General features: G+C 38.9%; 1 protein-coding gene and 1 long non-coding RNA gene across 3 annotated transcripts; one reads left to right on the top strand and one right to left on the bottom strand.

Annotated features, from left to right (window-relative positions):
• The first annotated feature begins 4,842 nt into the window (after positions 1–4,842).
• On the top strand, positions 4,843–9,689 carry LOC140239019 (uncharacterized). Its single transcript, XR_011901944.1, has 4 exons — positions 4,843–4,996; positions 7,841–8,109; positions 8,431–8,654; positions 9,175–9,689. It is a non-coding gene; the product is annotated as an uncharacterized lncRNA (long non-coding RNA).
• Positions 9,690–14,623: 4,934 nt separating this feature from the next.
• LOC140238959 (uncharacterized) lies at positions 14,624–21,734 on the bottom strand. 2 transcript variants are annotated; one of them, XM_072318854.1, is made up of 8 exons: positions 21,180–21,734; positions 19,714–19,993; positions 18,759–18,875; positions 18,192–18,303; positions 17,334–17,450; positions 16,742–16,862; positions 15,867–15,979; positions 14,624–15,367 (listed from the first exon to the last, which is right to left on the bottom strand). In XM_072318854.1, exons 5-8 carry the CDS (start codon positions 17,391–17,393, stop codon positions 15,296–15,298), a joined length of 366 nt encoding a protein of 121 aa, XP_072174955.1. In that variant the 5' UTR covers positions 17,394–17,450; positions 18,192–18,303; positions 18,759–18,875; positions 19,714–19,993; positions 21,180–21,734; the 3' UTR covers positions 14,624–15,295. The 2 variants fall into 2 exon arrangements, with proteins under 2 accessions (XP_072174955.1, XP_072174954.1); XM_072318853.1 differs by lacking the exon at positions 21,180–21,734 and having other exon boundaries at positions 19,714–20,664.
• Positions 21,735–27,611: the final 5,877 nt, after the last annotated feature.

Raw genomic sequence — 27,611 nt, 5'->3', positions numbered from 1 at the left:
AAAATTGGGTATCATAAAACGGGCAGGAAAGTGTGTTTTTTAGCAGTTTATCTCGAACACTTTTGGTAGAATAGTGTGATAAGGTGTGTTTTTAGAATCCCTTTTTAATTTCTGAAAAACCTTGTCCACACTCTTCACTTTCAATTCTAATAACTTTTGAAAAGATAGTGCTACTGCTTTGAAAGTTGGCATTAATTATGGACAGAATGTGTTAATGAGGCGTTCCTAATTTCAGTCCAATCTGATAATCTCTTCATTGTTGTTATTCTGGTGGTTTATTTCCTGTTTTTGTCCCATTCATCGCACAGCCAGCACGGTTTGGTAAAGATTAAGCGCTTGAATAGACACTGTTCTTCAGAGCCTCTTTTATTAGTTCACACTTTTCCTGAGTTTGTGCTTTCTTTCCATTATTTAGATAGGTTAGGAGAATCCATTTGATTTGAGTTATACATCATTTTAAAGCTTAAAGTCTGTTCTTTCAGAATATGGTCTTAACTAGAAATTCATGTCTGGCGACTTTTTGTTTGTTTTGAGGTGCAGGGTCACATATTATATATAATTAAGCCCATGCTCAGTGGCGGCGGGCTATGCCCGTGTGGCGGAAAATTGTCATTTTTTCGCCCCTTCGCATTATTTGCATTTGTGGCACACCACAGTAGATTGCCTCATGGGAAGGTTGACTTTTGGAAACATGATTTGATTATTCTAATTGGCCATTGTTTCTTTACAGCACCAAGTGGTTTACCAGGCAGTTAAGTCCTGATGGCGGATAACCTGTACTCGCTGGTCGTATTTCTGTTCGCTTGTGTTTATTAAAGGCAGGGAACGTTAGTGCATTTTTAAGGCCAGGGGGGGTTCGAACGCGTTATAACCTGTACTCACTGGTCGTGATGTTGTTCGCCTGTTTTTCATGCAGGGAACTCTATTGCATTTAATGGCAAGGGGGGGTTATATGTATATTCGATATAGCCTGTACTCGCTGGTCTAAGTAATACTGTTCGCCTGTTCAATGCAGGGACTCTATTACTCAATGGCCAGGGGGGGGGGCCGGAAGTACTCGACTGTTGGATGCAGTGAGTATCATGGTACGCACATGATGGTAATTCCATGTTGCGCATATGTATAGGTGCTGAAAGTTACAGGAAATAATTCTAAGAATGAAAAGATGATTTGGAAAAAATTTACCCGGGTCCTTCCCTGAGGGTAATCGTGGTAGTTTATATTCCGTATTTAAAATGAGTTAGGACAGTCATGCCAAGGATATGAGTATAACCTGGTTGTACCATGTGAAGTTTAAGTTGAAAATTGCTGATATTGTGAAGTTGATATGCACAAAGATGTCCACCATTAAATCGTAGGTAAACGCACGAACATTGTTCTGTGTCATTTGTCACTGGAAACGTAATAAATTTTATCGTACTTTAGTGCGATATAAATGGTTTACGTTGTCGGTGACAGCGGTTGTGCGCGGCGACCTCCTTTGATTTAACCGCTGAGCGGCAGCTAGTTATATCAAGAGCTTGCCGGCATTTTTCTTAGAGGTTGCCGCGCGTTCCTCATGTGTTAATAGCGCGGTGTGAAAGAGCGCGCATATTTACTTGTAGCCTATACTTAGCAATGCAGATTAGCGAAGAATAGGCAAATTCCCACGGTTGACGTTCACATGCACATTTTGCCTGCCGATTTGATGGTGGATGGTTGTGTTCGTTGTTAGCTCTCGCAATTTTATTAACCCACCGCCATACCCCATTGCACCGCCATTTGAATTCATTAATAAACAGTTGTTTCGGATATAACATTCAGTTTGGCGTTATGGCCAATTTAACGTGATATAATGTATGATATAGTGCTATCAATTTATGTGCCTCAGTCATGTAGATCTTGATGTCGAAGCAATGCTTGACAGGTTGGGGCTTTCCTGCACAATTTTTCCGTATCACGGTTTTTTAGCAGGTTTTCACCCAATCCTGGGGTACGGGTTGGGGCCGCCGTCTTCCCCTCTACCGTTCGGGGCAGTGTTTTGTCGTTTTGGGGGGCAGGGTCAGCAGGGCGGTGTGCGTTCTTGCTGGCGTAACTTGTCCAATAAATGGCGACCTGATGCTGCTCGGGCGGTGGTTGCCCTTATAAAAAAAAACCATGGTTTTACAACCGTAACTATGGTATAACCATGGTTATGGACGGTTTTACAATGGATCGATGGTAGTCCATGATTTTTAATTCATATCCATGGTAAATGTGTGGCGAAAGTGTGGTAATACCATTGTTAAAATACCATAGTTATGATAACATGATAAAACTTTCATTTTACGACGGTTTTAAAACTATGGTGAAAAAATCATTGTTATACCACAGTTTTAAGAAATTAAAAAAACAATGGTGAGAAAACCACGACAAAACCATCGTTCTACTTTGGTAAAAATAACATAATAATATAACAATGGTTGTAACCATGGTTTCACAATAGTATAAAAACAATGGTTAGGAAACCATGGTGTAACTCTCGTTCTACTAAGGTTGAAAACCATCGTTATTAAACCATGATTTCATCATGGTTTTATGATAGTGTAAAAAAGATAGTAATAAAACCATGATTTTAACCATGGTATTATGATAGCACAAAAACACTAGTTATAATACCATGGTTAAACTTTCGTTTTACGAAGGTTAAAAATGATGGGTATTATAACCATGATATTAACCATGGTTTTATCATAGTTAAAAATGATGGTTATATAACCATGGCTCTAACAGTGGTTTAAGGAAAGTGTTTTATAACCATGGTTAAAAAATTATCGTTATACCACAGTTTTAAGAAATTAAAAAAACAATGGTGAGAAAACCACAACAAGACTATCGTTCTACTTTGGTAAAAATAACATAATAATATAACAATGGTTGTAACCATGGTTTCACAATAGTATAAAAACAATGGTTAGGAAACCATGGTGTAACTCTCGTTCTACTAAGGTTGAAAACCATCGTTATTAAACCATGATTTCATCATGGTTTTATGATAGTGTAAAAAAGATAGTAATAAAACCATGATTTTAACCATGGTATCATGATAGCACAAAAACACTAGTTATAATACCATGGTTAAACTTTCGTTTTACGAAGGTTAAAAATGATGGGTATTAATTATAACCATGATATTAACCATGGTTTTATCATTATAGTTAAAAATGATGGTTATATAACCATGGCTCTAACAGTGGTTAAATGAAAGTGTTTTAAAACCATGGTTAAAAAATTATCGTTATACCACAGTTTTAAGAAATAAAAAAATGGTGAGAAAACCACAAGACTATCGTTCTACTTTGGTAAAAATAACATAATAATATAACAATGGTTGTAACCATGGTTTCACAATAGTATAAAAACAATGGTTAGGAAACCATGGTGTAACTCTCGTTCTACTAAGGTTGAAAACCATCGTTATAAAACCATGATTTCATTATGGTTTTATGATAGTGTAAAAACAATAGTTATAAAACCATGATTTTAACCGTGGTTTTATGATAGCACAAAAACACTAGTTATAATACCATGGTTAAACTTCATTTTACAAAGGTTGAAAACGATGGCTATTAACCATGATTATATTAACCATGGTTTTATCATAGTTAAAAAATGATGGTTAGGCTATATAACCATGACTTTAACAGTGGTTTAACAAAAGTGTGAAAACAACGGTTTTAAACAATCGTTCAAATTCCATTTTAGCAAGGAAAACGATGGTCATAGCTACACCAGGATTTGAACCATGGTTTTATCATAGTGTGATGTGCAAAGGATGGTTATGAAACATTGATTGGTTCTACGAACCGTGGTTTCATGATAGTGAAGAGGCGGTTAAAAAGCCATATGATTTTCACCATGGTTGTATGATAGCTCATAAGAACAGTGGTTATAAAACCGTGGTTTAACTTTTGTTTACCCACGGTTGAAAAAGTGGTTATTTTTTAACAATGGTTTCAACCGTGCACGGTTTCATGCTGATCAGATATAGAGTGCGGAAAAACCATATTCTAGAATTTCTAACCATGGAACCTTGTATGATAGCATAAGAACAGTGGTTATTAAACCATGGTTAACTTTTTGTTTTACCAAAGTTTAAACCACGTGCACTAGCTATGATTATTGAATGATGTCGATCACAAAAATCAATATGAAAACTCATAATTTGATGGCCGCAATGCCAATGCAAGTCATGACGGACATTCATCTAACGCAACCACCCGCACCCGTTTGGCTTCAACAGGATTATGTAAACAAACAGTAGTCTTACCATTGCAAACAAAAAGCTGCTTCACTTGCTTGATTTACAGCATTCCTAAAATGCAACATCTATTCACTACGGAATAAAGCACATAAAAAACCTTAAATGAGATTACAAACTCGTGAAAAAAATAAAAAAAGGTAGTAACCCATTGCCGCCCGTTCGTTCCCCGTAGCTTTGACATGTACACACAACAATAGAAAACTATATGAATGCAATCGGCGTGTAGTAATTGTGTACGATGAATGGGAGATCCGGGTTGTTGATATGAGGCTCGTTCGTACCAAAGATCACAACAAAAATATATTTCAAAATATATGGAGCACAAAATATATTGACACATTAAAAAAAATTAATTTGCAATAAAAAAAGTTTTAAACATATGTTTTTTATTCAAAACCAAAAAAAAATTAATGATTACAAGTTTTCTTGATAATAATGTAACGTAAGAGGTCATGTGCGTGTTGTTGTTGTCGCTGATTGAACCTTACGTGTAATGTACTGCTGAACCGTTAGTCCGTACCGTGACCGCGCTCAAAAACCACACACACGGCCGGCTACGATGATTTGCTGTTCATCATTTCAAACGCTCTTTCGTGATGATCTGTGACCGGAGTCAAACATCTCGACGTACGAACCATCTGATATTTTCAGAAATGGCTAGCAAACGGCCCCTAAGAAAAAGAGGAACTGCTCCTTTGGGATTCTTCGAGGAAGGTTGGTCAACGTAACTTTTAATACATTATTAGTAGACCTAATCTTAGCTAAAATAATTACCACTGATACCAGCGAGATTTGCATTGAATTGTCCCGACCGACCCGGGGCCCCTGCTGTGCAAATTTCGCATGATCGTATCAAGTGGGGATAACCAGTCCAGTAGACTGTTCTGTATCTGAAAGTGTGACTGTGTCAGTGAGTGTGAGAGTATGACATGAGAGCTCAAGAGTTTGGAATGAGTTGTTCTAACTCAGCTACTGTATATGTACTGAACTGTTAGTGTTACTGTGTCACGTAAATTCTACAAGTTATCTACGGTAACTAGATTCTATATACACAACCCAGTCGCTGTATAGACAGTGTAGATCTAGTATGGTTGGGGCACCACCTATCGGCAGGGCACCTTCCCATCAGCACCCTGCGTATCATGGCTGTTTGCGTATAGAACGAAAAGGTACGCGCGGGATTAAGTGTCGTGAGCTATAAAAACAATAAAAACGAAGAAACGAAAATCAAACTCAAACAAGCCAAGCTAAAAATTACACATCCGCTCAGTAACGACGCATGGCTGTGAAATTCACGTGTATTAACGTGTTACCTATGGCCTGTGAAATTCACGTGTATTACCTACTGTATGCTGTGAAATTCAGGTGTATACCTATGGAGGTTAGGGGTGCCGATCGCAAGGTTCCCTTTTTAGCTGCGCGAAGAAAACAAAACGCACACGCTAAAATTGCGCTATTTTAAAACGGAGATTCATAATCAACGAGACGGTCACGACATTCAAAACTGCAGTATTTATGGCATATTTGAGGTAAGAATTAGGCGGATTTGTGTTATATTTTTAGAATAAACAAGCTACAGATCTTTAGGGTGACGATACGTGGTACCCCCAACCCTACTAGTAGCGACAGGCTATAATTTATTCGCACAGCGTACTCTAACAGCGTCTGGTCGGGCTAACAAGACGGTAGTCGGTAGTTCTAACAGTTAGGCGTAATCCCTAACAATGTTAGTAGGCATAGGCCTACCTCATATTGGGTGGTGATATCAAGTTCGGTGCAAGCTACATCAACAACACTATTTTCTGCTAACTCTGTTAGGACTTCTAGTGGTAACTGCTCCAGTGAATCAAGATAATCAGTAGAAGCTACGCTAAGACACAAGGGCTTACTCCTGCGAACTAGTACGCTCATGGGCGAAATACGGACGCCATTCCGCCATTGAAAGCAACAGACCGATAGATTGATTAGAGGGCGTACTGTATATTACGCGATCATGATATCAGTGCCGTATCACTGGGTCCTCGTATTTCTGTCTCCCTTTCATTTTTCCCCTTTTTAGGGGGCATACAGGGGAAGATATGTACCGATGTATGTACTTAGAATCTTGTTTTGTCGTAAAGAAATATCATTCCTGTCTAACCGTGAAATGTATTTGAAAAAAATGTCATTTACTTTCCAATCGCAATCTGCAGGCCCACAAAGTTTGAGCTGAAGTAGGTAGACCAAACTATGTTTCGGGAGGGAGAGAGAAATGAGATAGGTGGCGTTTGTCAGCTCAAACACAAACTTGCTGAGGGACTACTGATAAAAAAGTAATTACATTACTTCAATTTTTTTTTTTTTTACATATCGACAGAAAATATACTTTTTGTGATATTTTGAGGTCTGAAATGCAATTCTACCGCTGTGTGCTTCCTTTTAAAATGAAGAAAATGAAAGGAAGGTAGGGTTTGCTCCATAGGCTCACGTGTTTAAGAAGCTTGCGGTATTATTACTAAATTGGCTGCCATTGGGCTCCATGTTGGGCTCCCGCTCCATGCCGTACTACACCCGTTTGCGTGCGAAGTCGCGAGAGTACGCCCTCTTAGCTTCTATACTCTTTGATTGTGTCTCAGCACTAACTTAAGCACTGGCAGCCACTGGCACTGGCGATAAAACTGAAGTGAACTTGAAGTCTGTAGGTGCTGGTAGGATGACCTCAAAAATATGTCATAAATTTCTGGTTGCTGGTGCTGGGCACTTGTGAAAGATTCGTCTGTCCGAAGGAGGAGTCTTTTATTTTATTTTATTTTTTTTTGACGTTACTTATGGCTCTCTACCTCCGGACTATGTCTATAGGAGGGGATCCGTAAAGCCAGATGCAGTCTCTGCTCTGTGGAACATATCCCCGTCGACGAGATACAGACCAATCTTTCGGTCAAGTGCTGGGCTTGGTGTTGAAATCAAAGAATGTCGTCTGCTGAACCTAGCTCCGCCATTTCGTAGTGTAAGAGTTAGGCCTGTAGCATGTACATTTTATGCTAATGCAATGGTCACCCACGCCACGAAACGTAGGCCCTACACGAGCATGTGGCTTCATAAATCTGAGCCTGGAAGCATGAAATTAAATATTAAGTTGTGTTTTGAAGAATGGTTGAAATTTGGGGCATTTTAGTCTGTCTTCCTCACTTTGTGTCTAAAAAGTAAGCAGTCCTGCATCTTTTAATATTCGAGTGTAATCATGCGCCATCACTTTTCGTCGTGCGATTCTCACGGACCTTGCGATGCTGCGATTCCAACACCTATTGCTGGGGATCAATAACTTTGATAAGTATCGCTTAGTTAATCCGGCCGTCGGTGTTGGAGCTCAGTTTAAGTCAGTCATTTGGGAGCTAGCACTAGCACTGATCTTGAAATCCCCCAATGGCAAAGGATGCTGTATTTTGTAATTTGTATGTTATACCAGTATATCATTCACCTAACGGATTGTTGTGTGATTTTTCTGGCAAACCTTATTTTTCTTCTCTCAATCATTAATAGGTGTATTGTTATGTCGTGTGTTTTTTTTTTCCTCATCAGAATCAAAGATTGACTGTGCAAGTGGCTGATGTGAGAAGGTGTTTCCATAGAAGACTTGCAGTCCATAGAAGACTTGAGGTCCATCCATGACCATTGATCGTGCTGTCCACTAGCTTGCTCCTTTCATGGGTACAAGTACATGATACACATGCAGCGCTGATTTTACATCAATATGTGTACATGGCATCCTCCTGGCTGAATTCTGGTGCAAAGAAGTGGATCATCTGATGTCATGTTTTTTCCCATTTGACCATGTCATCAAGGAGAAGGTATTCCTTTTTCTTTGTTTCTTTATTTCAACCCAGTATGGTTCATTAGGAATTTGAGCATATCGCTGTAACATACCCAAATTCTTGTGCAACATCCTCAAAAACCAGCAGCATGCTATGCGACATTGTAGAATATTTGGGAGTCTTTTATTCCAGCAGTCATTTGGGAGCTAGCACAAGCACCAAACTTTAAATCATCCAATGCTGTATTTTGTATGTTACATCATTTTCCTGTGTGATTTTTCTGCCTAATCTTATTTCACTTCTCTCAATCATCACTATTATCGTTATGTTGTGTTATCTTTTTTTTTTCCTCATCAGAATCAATGATTGATTGTGCCAGTGGCTGACATGAGAAGGTTTCTCCATAGAAGACTTGAAGTCCACCCATGACCATCGATCAGGCTGTCCCCTAGCTAGCTCCTTTCATGGGTACAAGTACATGCAGTGCTGATACGTGTATGGCATCCTCCTGGCTGAATTCTGGTGCAGAGAAGTCCATCTACTGATGTCATACTTTCTCCCGCATTTCCATGTCATCAAGGGTAAGATACTCCTCTTTCTTTCTTTCTTTGTTTCTTTCTTTTTTTCAACCCATTATTAGTGTAGTTCATGAGGAATTTGAGCATTACGCTGCAGCATACGCAAATTCTTGTGCAACATCCTCAAATACCAGCAGCATGCTATGCAGCATCCTAAAATATTGGCAACCTGCTTAAAATAGAATGTGATCAATTTTTGAAAAACATCAAATTACTCTAGGCAATTTGTGCACAATACATGATATGGAATGTTGAACGTAATGGCTTCACCTGTATGTGGCACTTAGGGGTTAAAATGATTGTAAAAGTACACTGTATTTTAAAAAGTATCTCTCCAGCACATTACAGTGATGAAATGATGGCTAGGTGTACCCCATCAATCTAATCCCATTCTTATGTTTTTTTTGCAAGGTAACTATTCTGTGCAAGAATTTTGTGTGTTGAGTATTTGAAGTAGAGTTTAACACGTACTACATGTTTTTATTATTTAAAAAAAATAATAGCGTAATGAATAAATTCTCAGTTCGTTGCAGGAGTGATCTTCCCCAAGAAAATTCTCACGGCTCACGGTTGCAAAAGAAGGACATCTCAAGGCTCCACAACGACAAAGGGCACACTAACCAAGCTATATCAAGACCTAGTTCCTGCGAAGCCTCATCCAGAAGTTGCACCAAAGCTTACCGCTGGATAGTCTTGGACAGTAGAAGTACAAGGACAGTTTTCAAAGCATGTGAAGTGTGCATGTATGCTCTCATGTCAGGACTGTTGGTTGCTAGATAATTTTTTTTTTTTTTTAATGCTGTTTTGTTCTGTTGTCCAGTGCTCCTGGTGTCACTTAAGTCCAAATTTGCATTATCTACAAAGCTACTAATGATCATGTACATCAAACATGCACTAATATATGTACACTGTATTTAATTATCCAACTAATTCTTTGCAGGTGATATTCTTATAGTTGTAAATCATGTGACTGGCAATAAGCCATACCTACGTACAGTCAAGATGCTGCTCATGAAGCAATAAAAAGCTACTTTTCAATCGTAACAGCAAAGTGAGCAAATGTGCATTCTTATGTCTTATTTGTTGACTGAGGTTCAGTAAGAGTACATTTTCTTCATTGATTTGTTTACATAAACCTACAGTTTTGCAACTGGAAATAATGTGATATTTGTATGATACTTTGAATTCTCACACCCAGCTGCTGAAAAATAACTTTTGATTGTATAATCATAATTGACTGTACTTTCTTATTCTAAAGGTGCCTAGACCCGGTAGTTGCTGCAGCGCTTTTGGATGAGAGTGCCGATCACCATTAGCATTGATACAAAGACTGCCGAAATTGAGCTGTCGTCAACGGTAAAGCGCGTAGGTGTTGCTAGGTAATGTTGCCTTCATTGTCTTCTCTGGGTGTCAGACAGTCCGTAGAATTTGAATGCCAGGGTGCATGCTTCTTTGTTTGACTTCAGAGAAAAAAATATTAAAGCTGTCATCATCAGCAGTGGATTGGACTTCTTCGGACTCATGGAAATGGGTCAAAGCGTAAGCGCTAACGATAAAGAGGAGTCGATAGCATAGATCTCTCAAGGAAGCTTGTGCCGTGCGCCGTGTATGCTAACGATAAAGAGGAGTCGATAGCATAGGTCTCTCAAGGAAGCTTGTGCCGTGCACCGTGTACGCAAGCAAACCACCGGGTCTATGTGCCTTTAAATGCTAATGACAGTACAGTCAACTCCAGTCAGTCAGTTTTGACTGAAAAAGCGCATCAAATTGGGCAATGTTTGACTTCTGCATGTTCAGAGGAATACACATGACTAGGCCATAAAAATTGGGACTTATTGGTTTCCTCAATTTGGCCATAGTGTATTCGATATACATGTATGTTTTGGGGAGAGCTTTGGCTGTGTGAAAGTCAATGCTGGTAAGAGCATCGACCTACATGTACTCCTTGCTACATATAGCTTCTTTTATTAAACAGTGAATCAATTAACACTTACAATCTGCACCCATCCACCAACACACACATGGAAGTCAGTTTTTAAATACAGCTGTACATATTTTTTAGACTATAGCTAGAAGGAAAATACATGTAATAGAGAATTGGTTTTCTCCTGTTTCAGAGTCCAGGTTCATATACATGTTTACAAATGTACTGTATCACAATACATATGTATAGGAATTGTAAGAATTATTATTCTGCTCCAGGTAATTTACTGAAAATATTTTTATTTCATCACTTTATGTGAAGACTCTACTGTGCTATTTATTGATCATTATTCATCAAATAGCAAAGCAATTGTGGAAAAATATATTTCTCCTACCAATTTTCCCCATGGTTTCTCAAAGTACTTGTGAAATACAACTGTAGTTAAAAATACATTTTTCTACAATATTGCACTGTGGTTAAATAGTGGGATTACTACATGTATGTACAATGGATCATGGTTGTATCGTGATTTGGGTTGTAATTCTGTGGTTTGGCAGCTGTAAAACCATGTTTTCATCTTTTCCTAACCAAACTTTCACCTTTACCTAACCATGGTTTTACACTTCCTTAACCATGGTTTCACTTCTTCGTAACCATGGTTTGGGCACGGTAGAAACACAAGTTAGTGACCATGGTAAAACCACAGTAATGTCATGGTAAGTGCGTTCCAATTTACCACCTTTAAACCATGGTTACCATGGTTAACTTATGCTAAACCTATGGTTTAACCATGGCTACCATGGTTTAACAATAGTGCACCATTGTTTAACTATGGTTAAACACTAGTGCACCATGGTTTGACCATAATTAAACCATATTGCCCTATGGTTAAACCATGAGTTTATCATGGTTTCATCTTTTCCTAACCGTAGTTTCACCATTTCCTAACCGTGGTTTCACCATTTCCTAACCATGGTTTTACACTTCCTTTACCATGGTTTCACTTTTTCTTAACCATGGTTTTGGCTTGGTAGAAACACAGTAGTGACCATGGTAATACCACAGTAATGTCATGGTAAGTGCGTTCCAATTTACCACCTTTAAACCATGGTTACCATGGTTAACTTATGCTAAACCTATGGTTTAACCATGGCTACCATGGTTTAACCATAGTGCACCATTGTTTAACTATGGTTAAACTATGGTTAAACACTAGTGCACCATGGTTTGACCATAATTAAACCATATTGCACTATGGTTAAACCATAAGTTTGCCATGGTTTCATCTTTTCCTAACCATAGTTTCACCATTTCCTAACCATGGTTTCACACTTCCTTAACCATGGTTTTACTTTTTCTTAGCCATGGTTTTGGTACTGTAGAACCACAGTAGTGACCATGGTAATACCACAGTAATGTCATGGTAAGTGCGTTCCAATTTACCACCTTTAAACCATGGTTACCATGGTTAACCCATGCTAAACCTATGGTTTAACCGTAGATACCATGGTTTAACCATAGTGCACTATTGTTTAACTATTGTTAAACTATGGTTAAACATTAGTGCACCATGGTTTGACCATAATCAAACCATATTGCACTATGGTTAAACCATGGATGGATCCAATGTAAAACCATGGTTATGCCTCATAGTCAAACCATGGTATTTTTTTACAAGGGTGGGGCTGGTGGCGGTTCCGACTCCGGGGTTGTCCTATAGCAAATCAGGATGACTCTGAGTACAAGTTCGTGTCCTTGAAAAAATATATACATATTCACGTATATATGATACATATTTATGATTTTCCAATTCGTTTTGGGCGGAAAATTGTCATTTTTTCGCCCCTTCGCATTATTTGCATTTGTGGCACACCACAGTAGATTGCCTCATGGGAAGGTTGACTTTTGGAAACATGATTTGATTATTCTAATTGGCCATTGTTTCTTTACAGCACCAAGTGGTTTACCAGGCAGTTAAGTCCTGATGGCGGATAACCTGTACTCGCTGGTCGTATTTCTGTTCGCTTGTGTTTATTAAAGGCAGGGAACGTTAGTGCATTTTTAAGGCCAGGGGGGGTTCGAACGCGTTATAACCTGTACTCACTGGTCGTGATGTTGTTCGCCTGTTTTTCATGCAGGGAACTCTATTGCATTTAATGGCAAGGGGGGGTTATATGTATATTCGATATAGCCTGTACTCGCTGGTCTAAGTAATACTGTTCGCCTGTTCAATGCAGGGACTCTATTACTCAATGGCCAGGGGGGGCCGGAAGTACTCGACTGTTGGATGCAGTGAGTATCATGGTACGCACATGATGGTAATTCCATGTTGCGCATATCGTCGGCGACCATCCGAACCGTCGTATCTGTCAGCGGTGTGCGAGAACACGTTTTCGAGAAAAACGCGTTTGAAGTTTGGGGGTCTTTTGAAGTCTAGTGTGAAGAAATTTCTTGCTTTTATTCCCGATCTTTTTATATGAAAAGAAAGGCAAATTCCAGACGATTCGTATAATATATGTATCTAAAATCATTTATGAATAAAACTAATGCTACGTTCACAAAAAGAAAGGCCTCCGCACAGGAAGAGTCGAAAAACAGGTATACGACGGTTCGGAGATCGCACTCTCAGTACGCGCGGTCATCCGAACTGACGTATCGGGGTGATACGTCAGTTTGCTGAACGCGCGTACCGAGAGTGCGACCTCCGAACCGTCGTATCCTATTCTTATAACACGCGCGTCTATGCGGTATGCATAGTTACTTGGTATTTATCTATAAAACGAGTGATTTCGTGCATATTTTTGTGTGAATGCAACTATGCAGTGTCATAATTTCATAAGATGTAGTACAAATACGTCCAAGGTCTAGTTTTGACATGCATGATGAAACACTGGTGGGGGAATGGGGAGGTTCCTCTGCAGATTGTTTGTTTGTTTGTTTTTTCCCATGAATTACGCTTCAGGAATCAGACGAGTGTTCCTTTGATGTAAAAAACAAACCAACAAACAAACAAACAATCAAAAAACCCACTCCATGTTTAGGACACATCTTTGATCAGTTTGTATCTAATTTGTATCAGGCAAAAAGTGGTTATACATGTATTGTGCAAGAGGTGGAGCTTATGAAATTATTGCTTTTTCATTGCAGCCTGCCTCTTCTTTTTCCTCTCATTTCATCTTCTCATTGCTCTCCTCCACTTCTTCTCTTTCCGTTGCCACGCTTTAACCCTCTCTCCTACTCTCCAATACTACAAACAAAAACCAAAATCACACATCCAAGCCTTGCTATTCTTTGTGATAATTCATGTCGCAATCATGACTGTAATGACCTAACTTTCATTCTTTCTAAGCTGCCATGATGGATACTGTACATTTGAACCCATGAATAAAGATTTTCTTTTACAGCTTTAAACCAGACCACATGCATGGCAGACATAATTCATGATCATTCTGTTGGGTTAAACTCAATTATCAGCTTGCTCATCAGAAATAACAAGCAAAAAATTTACTTAGCCACACGTCTGTCTCACATTATTGTTTTTGTATATATTATATATAAAATATACGTTCAGGACTCTGAAACAGATGCAAATTAATTTTCTACACAGAAACATCTACACACACAAACATGGATTGTACTTGTTCACACAAATGATAAAGGTGTATTGTCCTACAGACCCCTACAGACTTAAATGATATTCAAGTACATGTAATACTATGAATATCATTTCACTTCCAATTGATATGCTGACATTTTAGTGTGCATAATATTATGATTTCCTCATGATATGAGATCCCAGCACATAGAAGAGAGAAAAAAAAAAACACAAAGAAAGTGAGTCTAGACAACGCTGCATCAATATGCAGCAATATTTATTTCAAAATCAATCAATATCTCACATCCAAAAAGAAAAGAAAAGGAATGAACATGTCTTTAAATACAATGGTCAAAGTTCATTAAAAACTTTTACATTTACAGATTGATCAAGATGTCTGTGGTACTGTAAAATAAATATTGATTTAAATTCATTGATAATGAACATGTCCTTTAATACAATGGTTACATTTCCTCGAAAATTTTTAAATGTACAAATCAAGATGTCTTTGGTAAAATAAATATTGATCTAAATTAATCGTTAAACCGATTTTAACCTGAGAAAATTGTACACAATACAGTTTATACGTATTGAAATACATTCTGAAACATTCATTAGATGGAAATGGCTTAAAGCAGAGGGCCAACTTCCTCCTAATATTAGTGAATCTCTGATAACTCAGGTCTTAGGGCTAAAAAAATCAGTATGATATGAGTTGTTATTATGTGCATGTTTGTGATTGTACTTTCATTTCGATATAACAGTAATATTGACGCAATGGTCCTACAGAAATCAAATCACATTTGGAAGGAGGAATAAAGCTGTTACATTTACATCTTTTACATGAAAAAATATGACAATTATTGTTGACATTTATTGTTAAAGAAATATCAAAGCTTATTACGATATCATAGAATATTTGATAGCTATAGAATAGACAAATCATAACATGGCGAATTGTGGTGGGGAGATAGTGCTGAGTGATAAATCATCAAAAATTTGAATACATAGACTAAATTGCTTTTGCATGCACAAACAACTGTAGGCACCATAGGCAAGCAATACTAGTAATTAGTGAGAAGTTGGTCAGAGCTGATATTTTGCTGGGATGGATCTGATGGTGCTTCATTGTTCAATTCTGGTACAGAGTGTGTATTGGTATCTCTTGAATGCAGTCCATGTCCTTGGTGATGCCAACTGGAAATGAAGAAAACAAAAAGAAAAACAAGATACACATGGTGCATAAATATTACATTTGTATTATCATGTTTATTTAAAGACTGAATTTATCATTTCTTTGAAAGGACAAGATGTCATCCAGATTACAACTCGTGGACATATGGGGTGTAAGATGCCCTTATCGTTTTTGTTTTTTTAAACAAAAAATCAACAGAAAAAACTGGAGGACGTGCGTGTGGTTCCTCCCCCCCCCCCCCCACACACACACACTTTACAGAATTCCTGGACCCACCCCTGACAACTGCAAAAAAATAAAAAATAAAAAATAATGGTACATATTAGCCAGGATGCTACATTCTATGCTTGTGTATAGTTGATGTCATTCTTTTTATTTGTTATTGTATATGACAGCAATAGCATCATTTAATCCGGATTACTAATGCTTAATCCAACAAGATTGAGTCAGCAATATCTGTCTGGGTTTCCCAATTAGATTAAGTGCTTTACAAACACTCACCAGTGAGAAGTTGGTCAGAGCTGACATTCTGCGGGATGGATCTGACAGTGCTTCATTGTTCAATACTAGCATTGGTATCTCTTGAATGCAGTCAATGTCCTTGGTGATGCCAACTGGAAATGAAGAAAGCAAAAAGAAAAACAAATACACATGGTGCACAAACATTTCATTTGTTTCCGTCATATTTATTGAAAGATTGACTTTATAATTTCTTTGACTAAGACTAACCTTTTAATAGCACAATTTTCAGATAGCCCTTTGGAAATGTCCACAAACAAGAGTTTTTTTTTGCCCATCAGCAGAGATCGGACAGACTGGTGATCTGCATTAATGCGAAAGCAGTCAAACGGTACAGGCATCCTCATTTGAGAATTGCTCATAGATTATCACTCTGCTTGGAAGGTCCAGGTACAATTGCCAGACAAGCTACATTCTCCAGTTGTGTGTTACCCATATCATTAATCTTGTTTGCTACAATATGACAAGAAGGATAACATGTCATCCAGATTGCAACAAGTGGTTAATTCATGTGGGGCACATCGGGTGTAAGATACCCTTTATTTTTGTCTTTTTTTTTAAACAAAAGAAATAAACAGAAAAACTGGAGGACATGCATGTCCCCCTCCCCCCCCCCCCAACTTTCACAGAATTCCTGGGCCCACCCCTGACAACTGCAAAAAACACTGGTACATGGTAGCCAGGATGCTACATTCTTTGCTTGTGTGTAGTTTATGTCATCTTTTTAATTGCTATTAAAGTGTATAAGACAGCAATAGCATCATTTAATCGTAATTACTAATGGATATCCCAACAAGATTAATGCAGCAATATCTGGTTGGGTTTTCCAACAAGATTAAGGCTTTACAAATACTCACCAGTGAGAAGTTGGTCAGAGCTGACATTTTGCTGGGATGGGTCTGATGGTGCTTCGTTGTTCAATTCTGGTACACTGTATTTGTATCTCGTGAATGCAGTCCATGTCCTTGGTGATGCCAACTGGAAATGAAGAAAACAAAAAGAAAAACAAAATACAAATGGTGCATAGATATTACATTTTTTTTTAATCATATTTATTGAAAGATTGACTTTATGATTTCTTTCAAAGGACAAAATGTCATCCAGATTACAACCCATGGTGGATCCATGCGGGGACACATGGGGTTTAAGATGTCCTTTTTAAAACAAAACAAAAAAAATCAACAGAGAAAAACTGGAGGATGTGGTCCCCCCCCCCCCCAATTTGTAGAATTCCTGGACCCACCCCTGACAACTGCAAAAAATACTGGTACATGGTAGCCAGGATGCTACATTCTATGCTTGTGTATAGTTGATGTTATTCTTTTTATTTGCTATTATATGGCAACAATAGCATCATTTAATCCGGATTACTATTGATATTCCAACAAGATTGATTCAGCAATATCTGGTTGGGTTTCCCAACAAGGTTAAGGCTGTACTAACACTCACCAGTGAGAAGTTAGTCAGAGCTGACATTCTGCTGGGGTGAATCTGACGGTGCTCCTTCATTGTTCAATACTAGTGCTGGTATCTCAGGAAGGCAGCTGATGTCTTTTTCGATGCCAACTGTAAATGAGGAAAACAAAATATACATAGCCCATGTCTATTTTATTGTTTCTATCAGATTTTTTTAAAGAATGAATTTATCTTTTTTTTTTAATATTAAGATTAACCTTTTAATACCACAATTTTCAGAAAGCCTTATTTAAATGTCCACAAACAAGAGGGTTTTTTTGCCCATCAGCAGAGATCAGACAGAGTGGTGATCTGCATTAATGCGAAAGCAGTCAAACGGTACATGCATCCTCATTTGAGAATTGCTCATAGATTATCACTCTGCTTGGAAGGTCTAGGTACAATTGCCAGACAAGCTACATTCTCCAGCTTTGTGTGTTAGCCATTTGTTACAATATGACAAGAAGGATAACATGTCATCCAGATTGCAACCAGTGGTTGATTCATGTGGGGCACATCAGGTGTAAGATACCCTTTATTTTTGTCTTTTTTTTAAACAAAAGAAATGAATAGAAAAACTGGAGGACATGCGTGTGGTCCCCCCCCCCCCCCCAACTTCACAGAATTCCCGGACCCACCCCTGACAACTGCAAAAAACACTGGTACATCGTTGCCAGGATACTACATTCTTTGCTTGTGTGTAGTTTATGTCATCCTTTTTAATTGCTATTAAAGTGTATAAGACAGCAATAGCATCATTTAATCTCAACTACTAATGGATATTCCAACAAGATTAATGCAGCAATATCTGGTTGGGTTTCCCAACAAGATTAAGGCTTTACAAACACTCACTAGTGAGAAGTTGGTCAGAGCTGACATTTTGCTGGGATGGATTTGATGGTGCTTCGTTGTTCAATTCTGGTATTGGTCTCGTGAATGCAGTACATGTCCATGGGGATGCCAACTGGAAATGAAGAAAACAAAAAGAAAAAGAAAATACATATGGTGCACAGATATTACATTTTTAAAAATCATATTTATTGAAAGATTGACTTTATCATTTCTTTGTAATCCAGATTACAACCCATGGTGGATCTGCGCAAGGACACATGGGGTTTGAGATGCCCTTTTTTTTATAACAAAAAATAAACAGAGAAAAACTGGAGATGTGTGTGTGGTCCCCACCCCCCAATTTACAGAATTCCTTGACCCACCGCTGACAACTGCAAAAAATACTGGTACATGGTAGCCAGGATGCTACATTCTTTGCTTGTGTATAGTTGCTGTCATTCTTTTTATTTGCTATTATGACAGCAATAGCATAATTTAATCTGGATTACTAATTGGTATTCCAACAAGATTGATTCAACCATATCTGCTTGGGTTTCTGAACAAGATTAAAGCTTTACAAACACTCACCATTGAGAAGTTGGTCAGAGCTGACATTCTGCTGGGATGGATCTAACGGTGCTCCTTCACTGTTCAATGCTAGCTTTGGTATCTCTGGAATGCAGCTGATGTCCTTTTTGATGCCAACTGTAAATGAGGAAAACAAAATATACACAGTGCATATATTTTTCACTGTTGATATCATACTTTTTTATAAGTTGAATTTACTTTTAAAAAAAATTAAGATTAACCTTTTAATAACACATTTTTCAGATAGCCCTATGTAAATGTCCACAAACAAGAGTTTTATTTTTGCCCATCAGCAGAGATCGGATAGACTGGTGATCTGCATTAAATGCAAAAGCAGTCAAGCGGTACATGCATCCTCTTTCCACAGTCAATTGCATGTGCTTATGAAAAATACAAAAACATCATTGGAAGTGAGGCACAAAACTAGCATTTGCTAATAGGCTTACAAACTCTTTTGTTACTATAGGGCACCCGAATGAGGTCAGCAAGTCAACATTTTTTAAACTCAGCCTTGCTGGCTACACACATAGATGTTCAGTTTTGCAGCAAAACAAGGGCATTATGAAATTGGAAAAAGTAACTAACACAAAATACAAGCAGATGTGACACAGAAAAAGAAAAGATACTGATAGAAGGTCTAATCTGTTCATTAAAGTTTTTTTTTTTTTTTTTCAGGCATAACACTAATAAACATGAATTAAGGCTACACAAGTACACGCTCATGTCTTTATTTTGAAAACACGGTATACCAGGTTGTGCTGTATATGAGTTGACACCATGAAAACCTAATATACCAGGCACTACTTAAATGCATTCATGCAGTATGGAGTAAGCTACTTCTAACATTGCAGCACAGTTATGAGGTTACCTAGAGGCATTGAATAAACACACACACTTTATACTGTCCATACTTTTTACTACAAGTATGTATTCATTTGTGTGCGCTCAAGCTTACCTAATTTCGCCAGGTAAATGTCATCATCGTCATAATCAGGAGTATCATCTTCGTCACTGCCGTCTGCGGTGCTTGTGTTTCCATCATCGCTACTGCTTTCAGAATTCTCTCCCCCATACACAGCAGTAACTGTTCATTTCCAGTTTCCTGTGCCATCGCATTGACACACGAACTCCAAGTCGTGGGAAGCTGCCCTTTCTGAATTTCAGCTGATCAACAACTATGGTATTCCTCGTACCCAAGGACTTCAACATCTGTTGGTTTCCCTGAGGACAAAGACCTGTAACAAACAAAAACAAACACATTCACTACAAGTGTATTAAAAAAATATGTTTAATTTTAGCAGAAATGTTTTACCTCAAGCCTATCTAGTGGTCTATTTATACTGATCATAAAAATGCAAAAGCACAATTCAACTCATATTATATGATTCCCTGTGCTTATGGTACTGCAAAACTACTCTCTAGAATGTGTGAGCACCTATAGCCTATTTTAATTATTAGTGGAACATCAGCGTATTACTATTAGATATCACAGGAGGGGCTTACTCAAGTACTGCCCTCTGGCCTGTTAACACACTAAAACCTTCATTGCAGTGATTTCAATATTATGGAGACTTGGCACTCACAGCGACATAAAAATGCATGCAATAAAAACATATCGTAGTCAGTACCGGTACCGTACAAAGCATTTGCAGTTGGCTAGATCTCTGAACAACACACATGTATTTATGGGCCAGCATAATTTAATCCTACACCTTGAGTCCTAGGAATACTAGTATCAGATAAATTTACAGACGTTGGTAAAATTATTCATTTTTACTATAGCCAGTATAGAGTGTCTAGGCCCTTCTACTAGATCCTGGGCTTACATCAATTGGAAAATTCACATGAGATACATTACACTCAGATTTGGGTGTTTTTCTTTGTGTTTGTTTGCAAGCTTGGGGCTCAATCGGCCACAGATATATAAGTAAGTATAGAACCTATCATCAGAACTCTAGGGCCCTACACTCAATGATGAACCAGCGATTAGCGGCTCTAAATTGTTGGCTGTGACTAACTTGTTAGACTCGTCTAGTATTCACTAATTCAGTAATCTCGTACGTTTTGTGGTAATTCCCAAACAACTCACCCTGAAGTGTTAACAGTTTGGCACTGTCCACACCCACTACGTATGAGGTCCATATATGGACCATAAGCACATAAAGCCAACTCAACGAGAACATTGTGAACGTTGTTTTTCTAGACTAAACCCTACTAGGCCCTATATAGAGTATCCCTTTGTACTCACATATTTATCTATACACGGGACTACACCTAACAACAAAACGAAATATTTTGGAAAACTCATGACAATCTGCGTATCTATCTTGACAAGTGACAATCTTACGGATAGAACTTGCTTGGGTCTGTTCATTTTATTTGAAATTGCATGATTTCATAGCTACACATTACAAAACTCACCGGTCCTGGGGAGGGTCCTGTTGACGCTCCATCGTCTGCTTCTGCCAGTTCTGGCGATACGACACCTTCTCTGAACGCGACTCGTAGATTCGCGCCCACCCGAACCGACGTATAGCGATACGTCGGTTCGGATGAACGCCTTAAGCCAATTCGCGTTCAGGCAAAATGACGTATATCAAATTTCTCTGTTAAAAACACAAAATCCGGCTTCAAAATTTTGTGAGTAGAAAGAGTGTGTGCTGGGCTTTCTTAAAACGGCAAAATCTGAAATTCGAAAAATTTACCGAATTTTGACATATACGACGGTTCGGATGGTCGCCGACGATATGTATAGGTGCTGAAAGTTACAGGAAATAATTCTAAGAATGAAAAGATGATTTGGAAAAAATTTACCCGGGTCCTTCCCTGAGGGTAATCGTGGTAGTTTATATTCCGTATTTAAAATGAGTTAGGACAGTCATGCCAAGGATATGAGTATAACCTGGTTGTACCATGTGAAGTTTAAGTTGAAAATTGCTGATATTGTGAAGTTGATATGCACAAAGATGTCCACCATTAAATCGTAGGTAAACGCACGAACATTGTTCTGTGTCATTTATCACTGGAAACGTAAGCATCAAATGTGATATCTTGAACATTTTTGAAATCACTGCTCCCAAAGGTAAACTGGACCTTTAAGACTCGTTAGATTTTATGATAATTATACAGGTCTAACTAGGGTTAGTACTGTATTTGATTAGACTCTAAACGTTAGTAATAGTAGATCTAGCGTTAGAGCACTACGCTATACGGTACCTTCTGTATAGACTATGCACAGTCTCTTGCCTTGGACCTGGCTCTAACGTTAGCCCTACAAATACAGTGTAGGCCTACATCTAACGTTAATAGTAGGCCTAATAGGGTGGGCCTGTACTGTCTACGGTATACAACTGCTAACGTTAGGTGTTAAGTTCATTGTGATTAAGGCCTAACGGTTAAGCTCGATTGAATAATTGGTTTGGCATAACACTTAAAACCAACAGGCGTAGAGCCCTAATTCACCTAACAGTTAACACATTCTAACCCCTAACGATAGCTAATGTCCAGACTTAAAGAGAGTGTAATCGTTAGATCCCATAGACCTAACGTTAGACGAGGATTCAGTCTAACTGCATGTGATGAGGCCATAGATTAGAAACCTTAGATCGAACAAGACACCTAAATCTAGACGTAAACCTCAAGCAAGGCCTCTTTTCGCACCGTGTCAAGACGTGCCTTACGGAATAATCGGTGTTCCACACCGCCGGCACGGTCGGGTGGCGGCCCGGGGGTTGGTAGGCATGCCCGCTGGATCGGTGCGAAATGCAGTCATAAGGCATCGGCCTAATACGTTAGATTCTACTAGCGCTTGAACCTTGATATTTTATACCAAATCTCAAATCAAAGTTATATATCTAACTGTTAGATCAAAACAAATTTAAAAGTTCCCTTATGCAGTGCAGTAGAGAACTATGTATTTATTTACTAATTTACTTACATTCGAAGGAAATAGTCCCCTTTTCAGTCACCACGTCTCCAACTCAACGACTGTTCCAACATTTTAGAGAGATTTTTACCTGTAGATCATGCTATCAGACGTATACGCACACGTATACAACTTACAAGCAGCGCGCGGCCGTGAGGTGGTAAATTGGTCTAACTCGAAGATAGACCATTTTACCATCTGACAGCGATGATCAAAAAATCTCACTTAAGAAGGTTAAAAGGTTTATGTAAAAGATAGCTCGTTTTACCTCCGAACGATATTACCGACAATGGGCTAACTCAAAGATAGACCGTTTTACCATCAAATCTGAAGGAAAAATACAAAAAAGTACCAAGATAGCGGAAATTATCTCTAAAACAAGACATGATGGGATTTTCTCGATAGCACCATTGGAAAGAGCACCCTCACATATCCCGGAAAGTGAACTTACCTCAAAAAGTCAAATTTTCGAGTTAGACCGTTTTACCATCTGACGGCCGTACTGTAATCTGTATGCGGACCTGTGCCCCCAATTTTTGGCAGGAAAAAAAAAAGTATCGTCTGACTTTGGTTTATTTCGGTTTTTACTTCCTTGTAACAATGAGATTTCTAACAAAGCATAGCAGCATCCATTGTTACAGAGCTACTGGAAATTCCCCATCACACTGAGCTCACCGTCTTTCCAATCATGCTCGTTATTATGATGCATGATATAATAGTAATTTAATTTGGTCTTCGTTCTTCCTATAAACTGAACTTAAATCAACTGAATTGACGAGTTTGCAATGATCAACATATTTCACTGCACGAATTTCTTTTCCCTTAATACTTAAATGACATTTAAGAGGAGTGAATTCTGCACTTCTGCAATTCTGCACGCAACCCTGTACAAACCTATACCCCAATAAAAGCTGCTTATGAAATGGCTTTGTCAATTGAAACATAGTGAATGCATGTAGCATAGATTTTTGTTCCTATAATACACTGTTTCATACCGACCAACCGTTACTCAGTGTAGCTAGGACGTGTTGTTGGTTTTTTTTTTACTTCATCAAACCAAAGTGACTAAGCCACGATTTCAAATTTCTTTTCGTTGTTCTTTCTTCTTAGCAACTACGTATCTCGAATCGACTTTCAAAACCACAGTCAAGCGATCAAAAGCCAGACTGGATACACAAATCAAACAATCTCCCAACAAGAAAATGACAAAAGAACTAAGGCGTAGATATAACGGCAGAATTCCGCGTGCTCACTATAGTGTGACAGGCAAGGATTTCGTGAGAAAAAAAAAAATCCAATGGATTTAAAAACAAGGTCCCTTTTACAAGTGCACAATATTGTCACGGGGTTTCTCTCCGGAACATAGTCGTATATGATATAGTTATTAGGAGATTGTGACTGTGATGTACTGGGTCGGAGAAGTGTGAGAAGACATGTATTGTTCCTTTGATATTCCGTGATAGATGAGGTTGGTAGCGGGCCTCACGGACTGTAGAATGGATGTTGAAGCATGACAGACTGCACTAAGACTCAGAATTCCGGTTCACAATGACTTTATTAAGGCGACATGACACTCGCCTGCTCCACATGACGTTCAGTACATGAATAGCATATAGCAACTCTCCAAGACGAATACATGTTTACAGTGCAAGAACTTCTCACAAAACTGGCCTAATCCGCTCCGCTTGCTCTTTGCATCGTAACTCTGGTCTCAAGCTCTAAATCTCCAACCTGAATCCAATCTCAGAAGACAGAACTCCATCTCCAATCTTAGTAATCTCAGTCCAATCTGCCTAACAAAAAGAAACCCTGCTCTATTTATAGTGGACATGGCAGTGACCGTCAGTGTGACTAGCTGTCAATCACGTTTACAAAGCAGACGGTCAAATCAAACACACCAGACCCAGCGTAAACAAGAAACAAAGAACAAGAAGGGAGAGGAGGAGAAAGAGAGACTAGACGGGGAACAAAGAACAACATAGGAGAGGGGAAGAGAGGAGGACTGGATTACAAACAGAGGACAACATAGGAGAGGGGAAGAGAGAGAGGCTGGACGAGAACAAAGGACAAAATAAGCGAGTGAGAGAGGGAGACGAGACGAGAGACAAAGAACAACATAAGAGACAATAGACGAGCTAATTAAGACGAAGAGAAGAGAAGAGACAGAGAAGACGCTGAGCTGGCAGTTTACCTAGCTTACTTACACAGCAGAGCATATTACCTAGCTTACATAACAAAAACAAGGACAATTCCTGTGGTACTGTCCTGTGGTATGTCCCAAAATACCACAGGACAAGTCGTGTGGTACTGTCCTGTGGTACTATCCTGTGGTACTGTCCTGTTGTACTGCCCTGTGGTACGTCCCAAAATACCACAGGACAAGTCGTGTGGTACTGTCCTATGGTACTATCCTGTGGTACTGTCCTGTGGTACTGTCCTGTGGTACTGCCGTGTGGTACTGTCCTGTGGTACGTCCCAAAATACCACAGGACAAGTCGTGAGGTACTGTCCTGTGGTAATATCCTGTGGTACTGTCCTGTGGTACTGTCCTGTGGTACGTCCCAAAATACCACAGGACAATTCCTGTGGTACTGTCCTGTGGTATGTCCCAAAATACCACAGGACAAGTCGTGTGGTACTGTCTTGTGGTACGTCCCAAAGTACCACAGGACAAGTCGTGTGGTACTGTCCTGTGGGACTATCCTGTGGTACTTTCCTGTGGTACTGTCCTGTGGTACTGCCTTGTGGTACGTCCCAAAATACCACAGGACAAGTCGTGTGGTACTGTCCTGTGGTACTATCCTGTGGTACTTTCCTGTGGTACTGCTCTGTGGTACTGTCCTGTGGTACTGCCCTGTGGTACTGTCCTGTGGTACGTCCCAAAATACCACAGGACAAGTCGTGGGGTACTGTCCTGTGGTACTATCCTGTGGTACTGTCCTGTGGTATGTCCCAAGATACCACAGGACAATTCCTGTGGTACTATCCTGTGGTACTATCCTGTGGTACTTTCCTGTGGTACCGTCCTGTGGTACCGTCCCTGAGGTACTGTCCTGTGGTTCGTCCTAAAATACCACAGAATAAGTCGCGTGGTACTGTCCTGTTGTACTCTCCTGTGGTACGTCCCAAAATACCACAGGACAATTCATGCGGTACTGTCCTGTGGTACTGTCGTGTGGTATACGTCCCAAAATACCACAGGACAATTTGTGTGTATACTGTCTTGTGGTACTGTCCTGTGGTACTTTCCTGTGGTAATGTCCTGTGGTACTGCCCTGTGGTACATCCCAGAGTACCACACGAGCCTGTGACACAGTACCACACAGTTCCTGTGTTAACATATATTTGTGTGGTACATTGTGTGGTACCAACCAGTACCACAGGGAGTACCACATGAGCCTGTAATACAGTACCACACAGTTCCTGTGGTAACATTTATTTATGTGGTACATTGTGTGGTACTGACAAGTACTACAGGGAGTACCCTACAAGCCTGTGGTACAGTACCACACAGTTCCTGTGGTAACATTACAAGTGTGTGGTACATTGTGTGGTACCGACAAGTACCACAGGGAGTACCACAGGACTTTTTTGTTAGGGTATTTTGTTTTGTTTTTCCTTTTCACAATGAGATTGCTAACAAAGCATAGCAGCACCCATTGTCAAGCAGATCGACTGTAAATTCCCCATCACGCTACCGTCTTGCCAGTCGTACTCGTTATGCTAATAGTAATTCAATTTGGTCTTCGTTCTTCCTTTAAAGACGTTCCTCATTAAAGTGAAGTCCATTTCATTTTCTTAAAACTTCCCATACCGTTACTTTGATCCATCCGAAGCCAAAGTATGCAAATAAAACCGCAGTTTTGTGTGCCTGCTTATCTTCTGCGGGACTTTGACGCATATATGACATTCTGCCGTCCAGTACAAAAAAAAAAAAAAAAATGATAGCGTTACAGGATCAAGGCCATGATAGGCAATAAAATCTGCAATGACAAATTTAGATTCCCATAATTATTTCGAAATCCACTTTATTTTCTCAACATTTTCAGGAATTGCAGAGAAATGTACCTAAACGACGAAAAAAAAAAATAAAGTTGGGGTTTACACTTTATTTCTTGAGAAAGGAGCGCTCTTACGCGGCAGAAACCACCGAAATCCTCGAATCCTTGTCAGGAACGTTTTCTCTCAGGGGTGGGCTAAAGGTGAAGGTTCAAAAAGCTTAAATGCTGTACATTCAAAACCCGTGTAATTTTCACGAAACTTGACAAACTGGAAATGGTAAGAAATTGTTGTCCGAAGGCAAACCGCTTAGCGTCATTATATATCTGCTGTATAGAAAACATAAACAATATTTTTATAGCTTATCTCTTCGATTCAACCTTGCCATCACGTGAACAATTAATCAGAATGTGACTTTGACCTTTTGACCCTGCCCAAAATGACTAATAATTATAATGCCAGTTTAGAACATCACACTTCAAAGAAGTGGACTTTGGATGGACTACTTTGAATAAATTCAATGAACATAACCTTGCCCTCGACAAGGTCAATTGCTTTATTCAAATATCTTCAGTAAATAACGTCTGTGTCCGTTTCACATTTTCATTTGATTCGGTTTTTGATTCTTTTACTCGTAGATGTTTTTTTTTTTTGTTTCTAGCAAAATGCACTTTCTTTTTATTTTCCCCATCGCTAGAAGTTCAAGTTCAAGTTTGTATAACATTTATTTTCCATCTTTTTTCATGTACGAAATCACATGCATGAAATTATTGTACAGGAAGGCAGAACCTCAAAAAAGCAAAGCTTGTGGTGAGCTGCCTTACAAAATACATTACATCACAAACACAAGCACAAAAAAAAAACAAACAACGAAAACATGATAATAGTTCCCATGACAACATTGAAATGAAATATTCCTCAAAGGGAGT

Source organism: Diadema setosum, chromosome 15, assembly GCF_964275005.1.
Source record: "Diadema setosum chromosome 15, eeDiaSeto1, whole genome shotgun sequence".
NCBI classification, from domain to species: Eukaryota; Metazoa; Echinodermata; class Echinoidea; order Diadematoida; family Diadematidae; genus Diadema; species Diadema setosum.
Note: the sequence above shows the minus strand (reverse complement) of the source record. Positions and strands in the feature narration are given on the sequence as shown.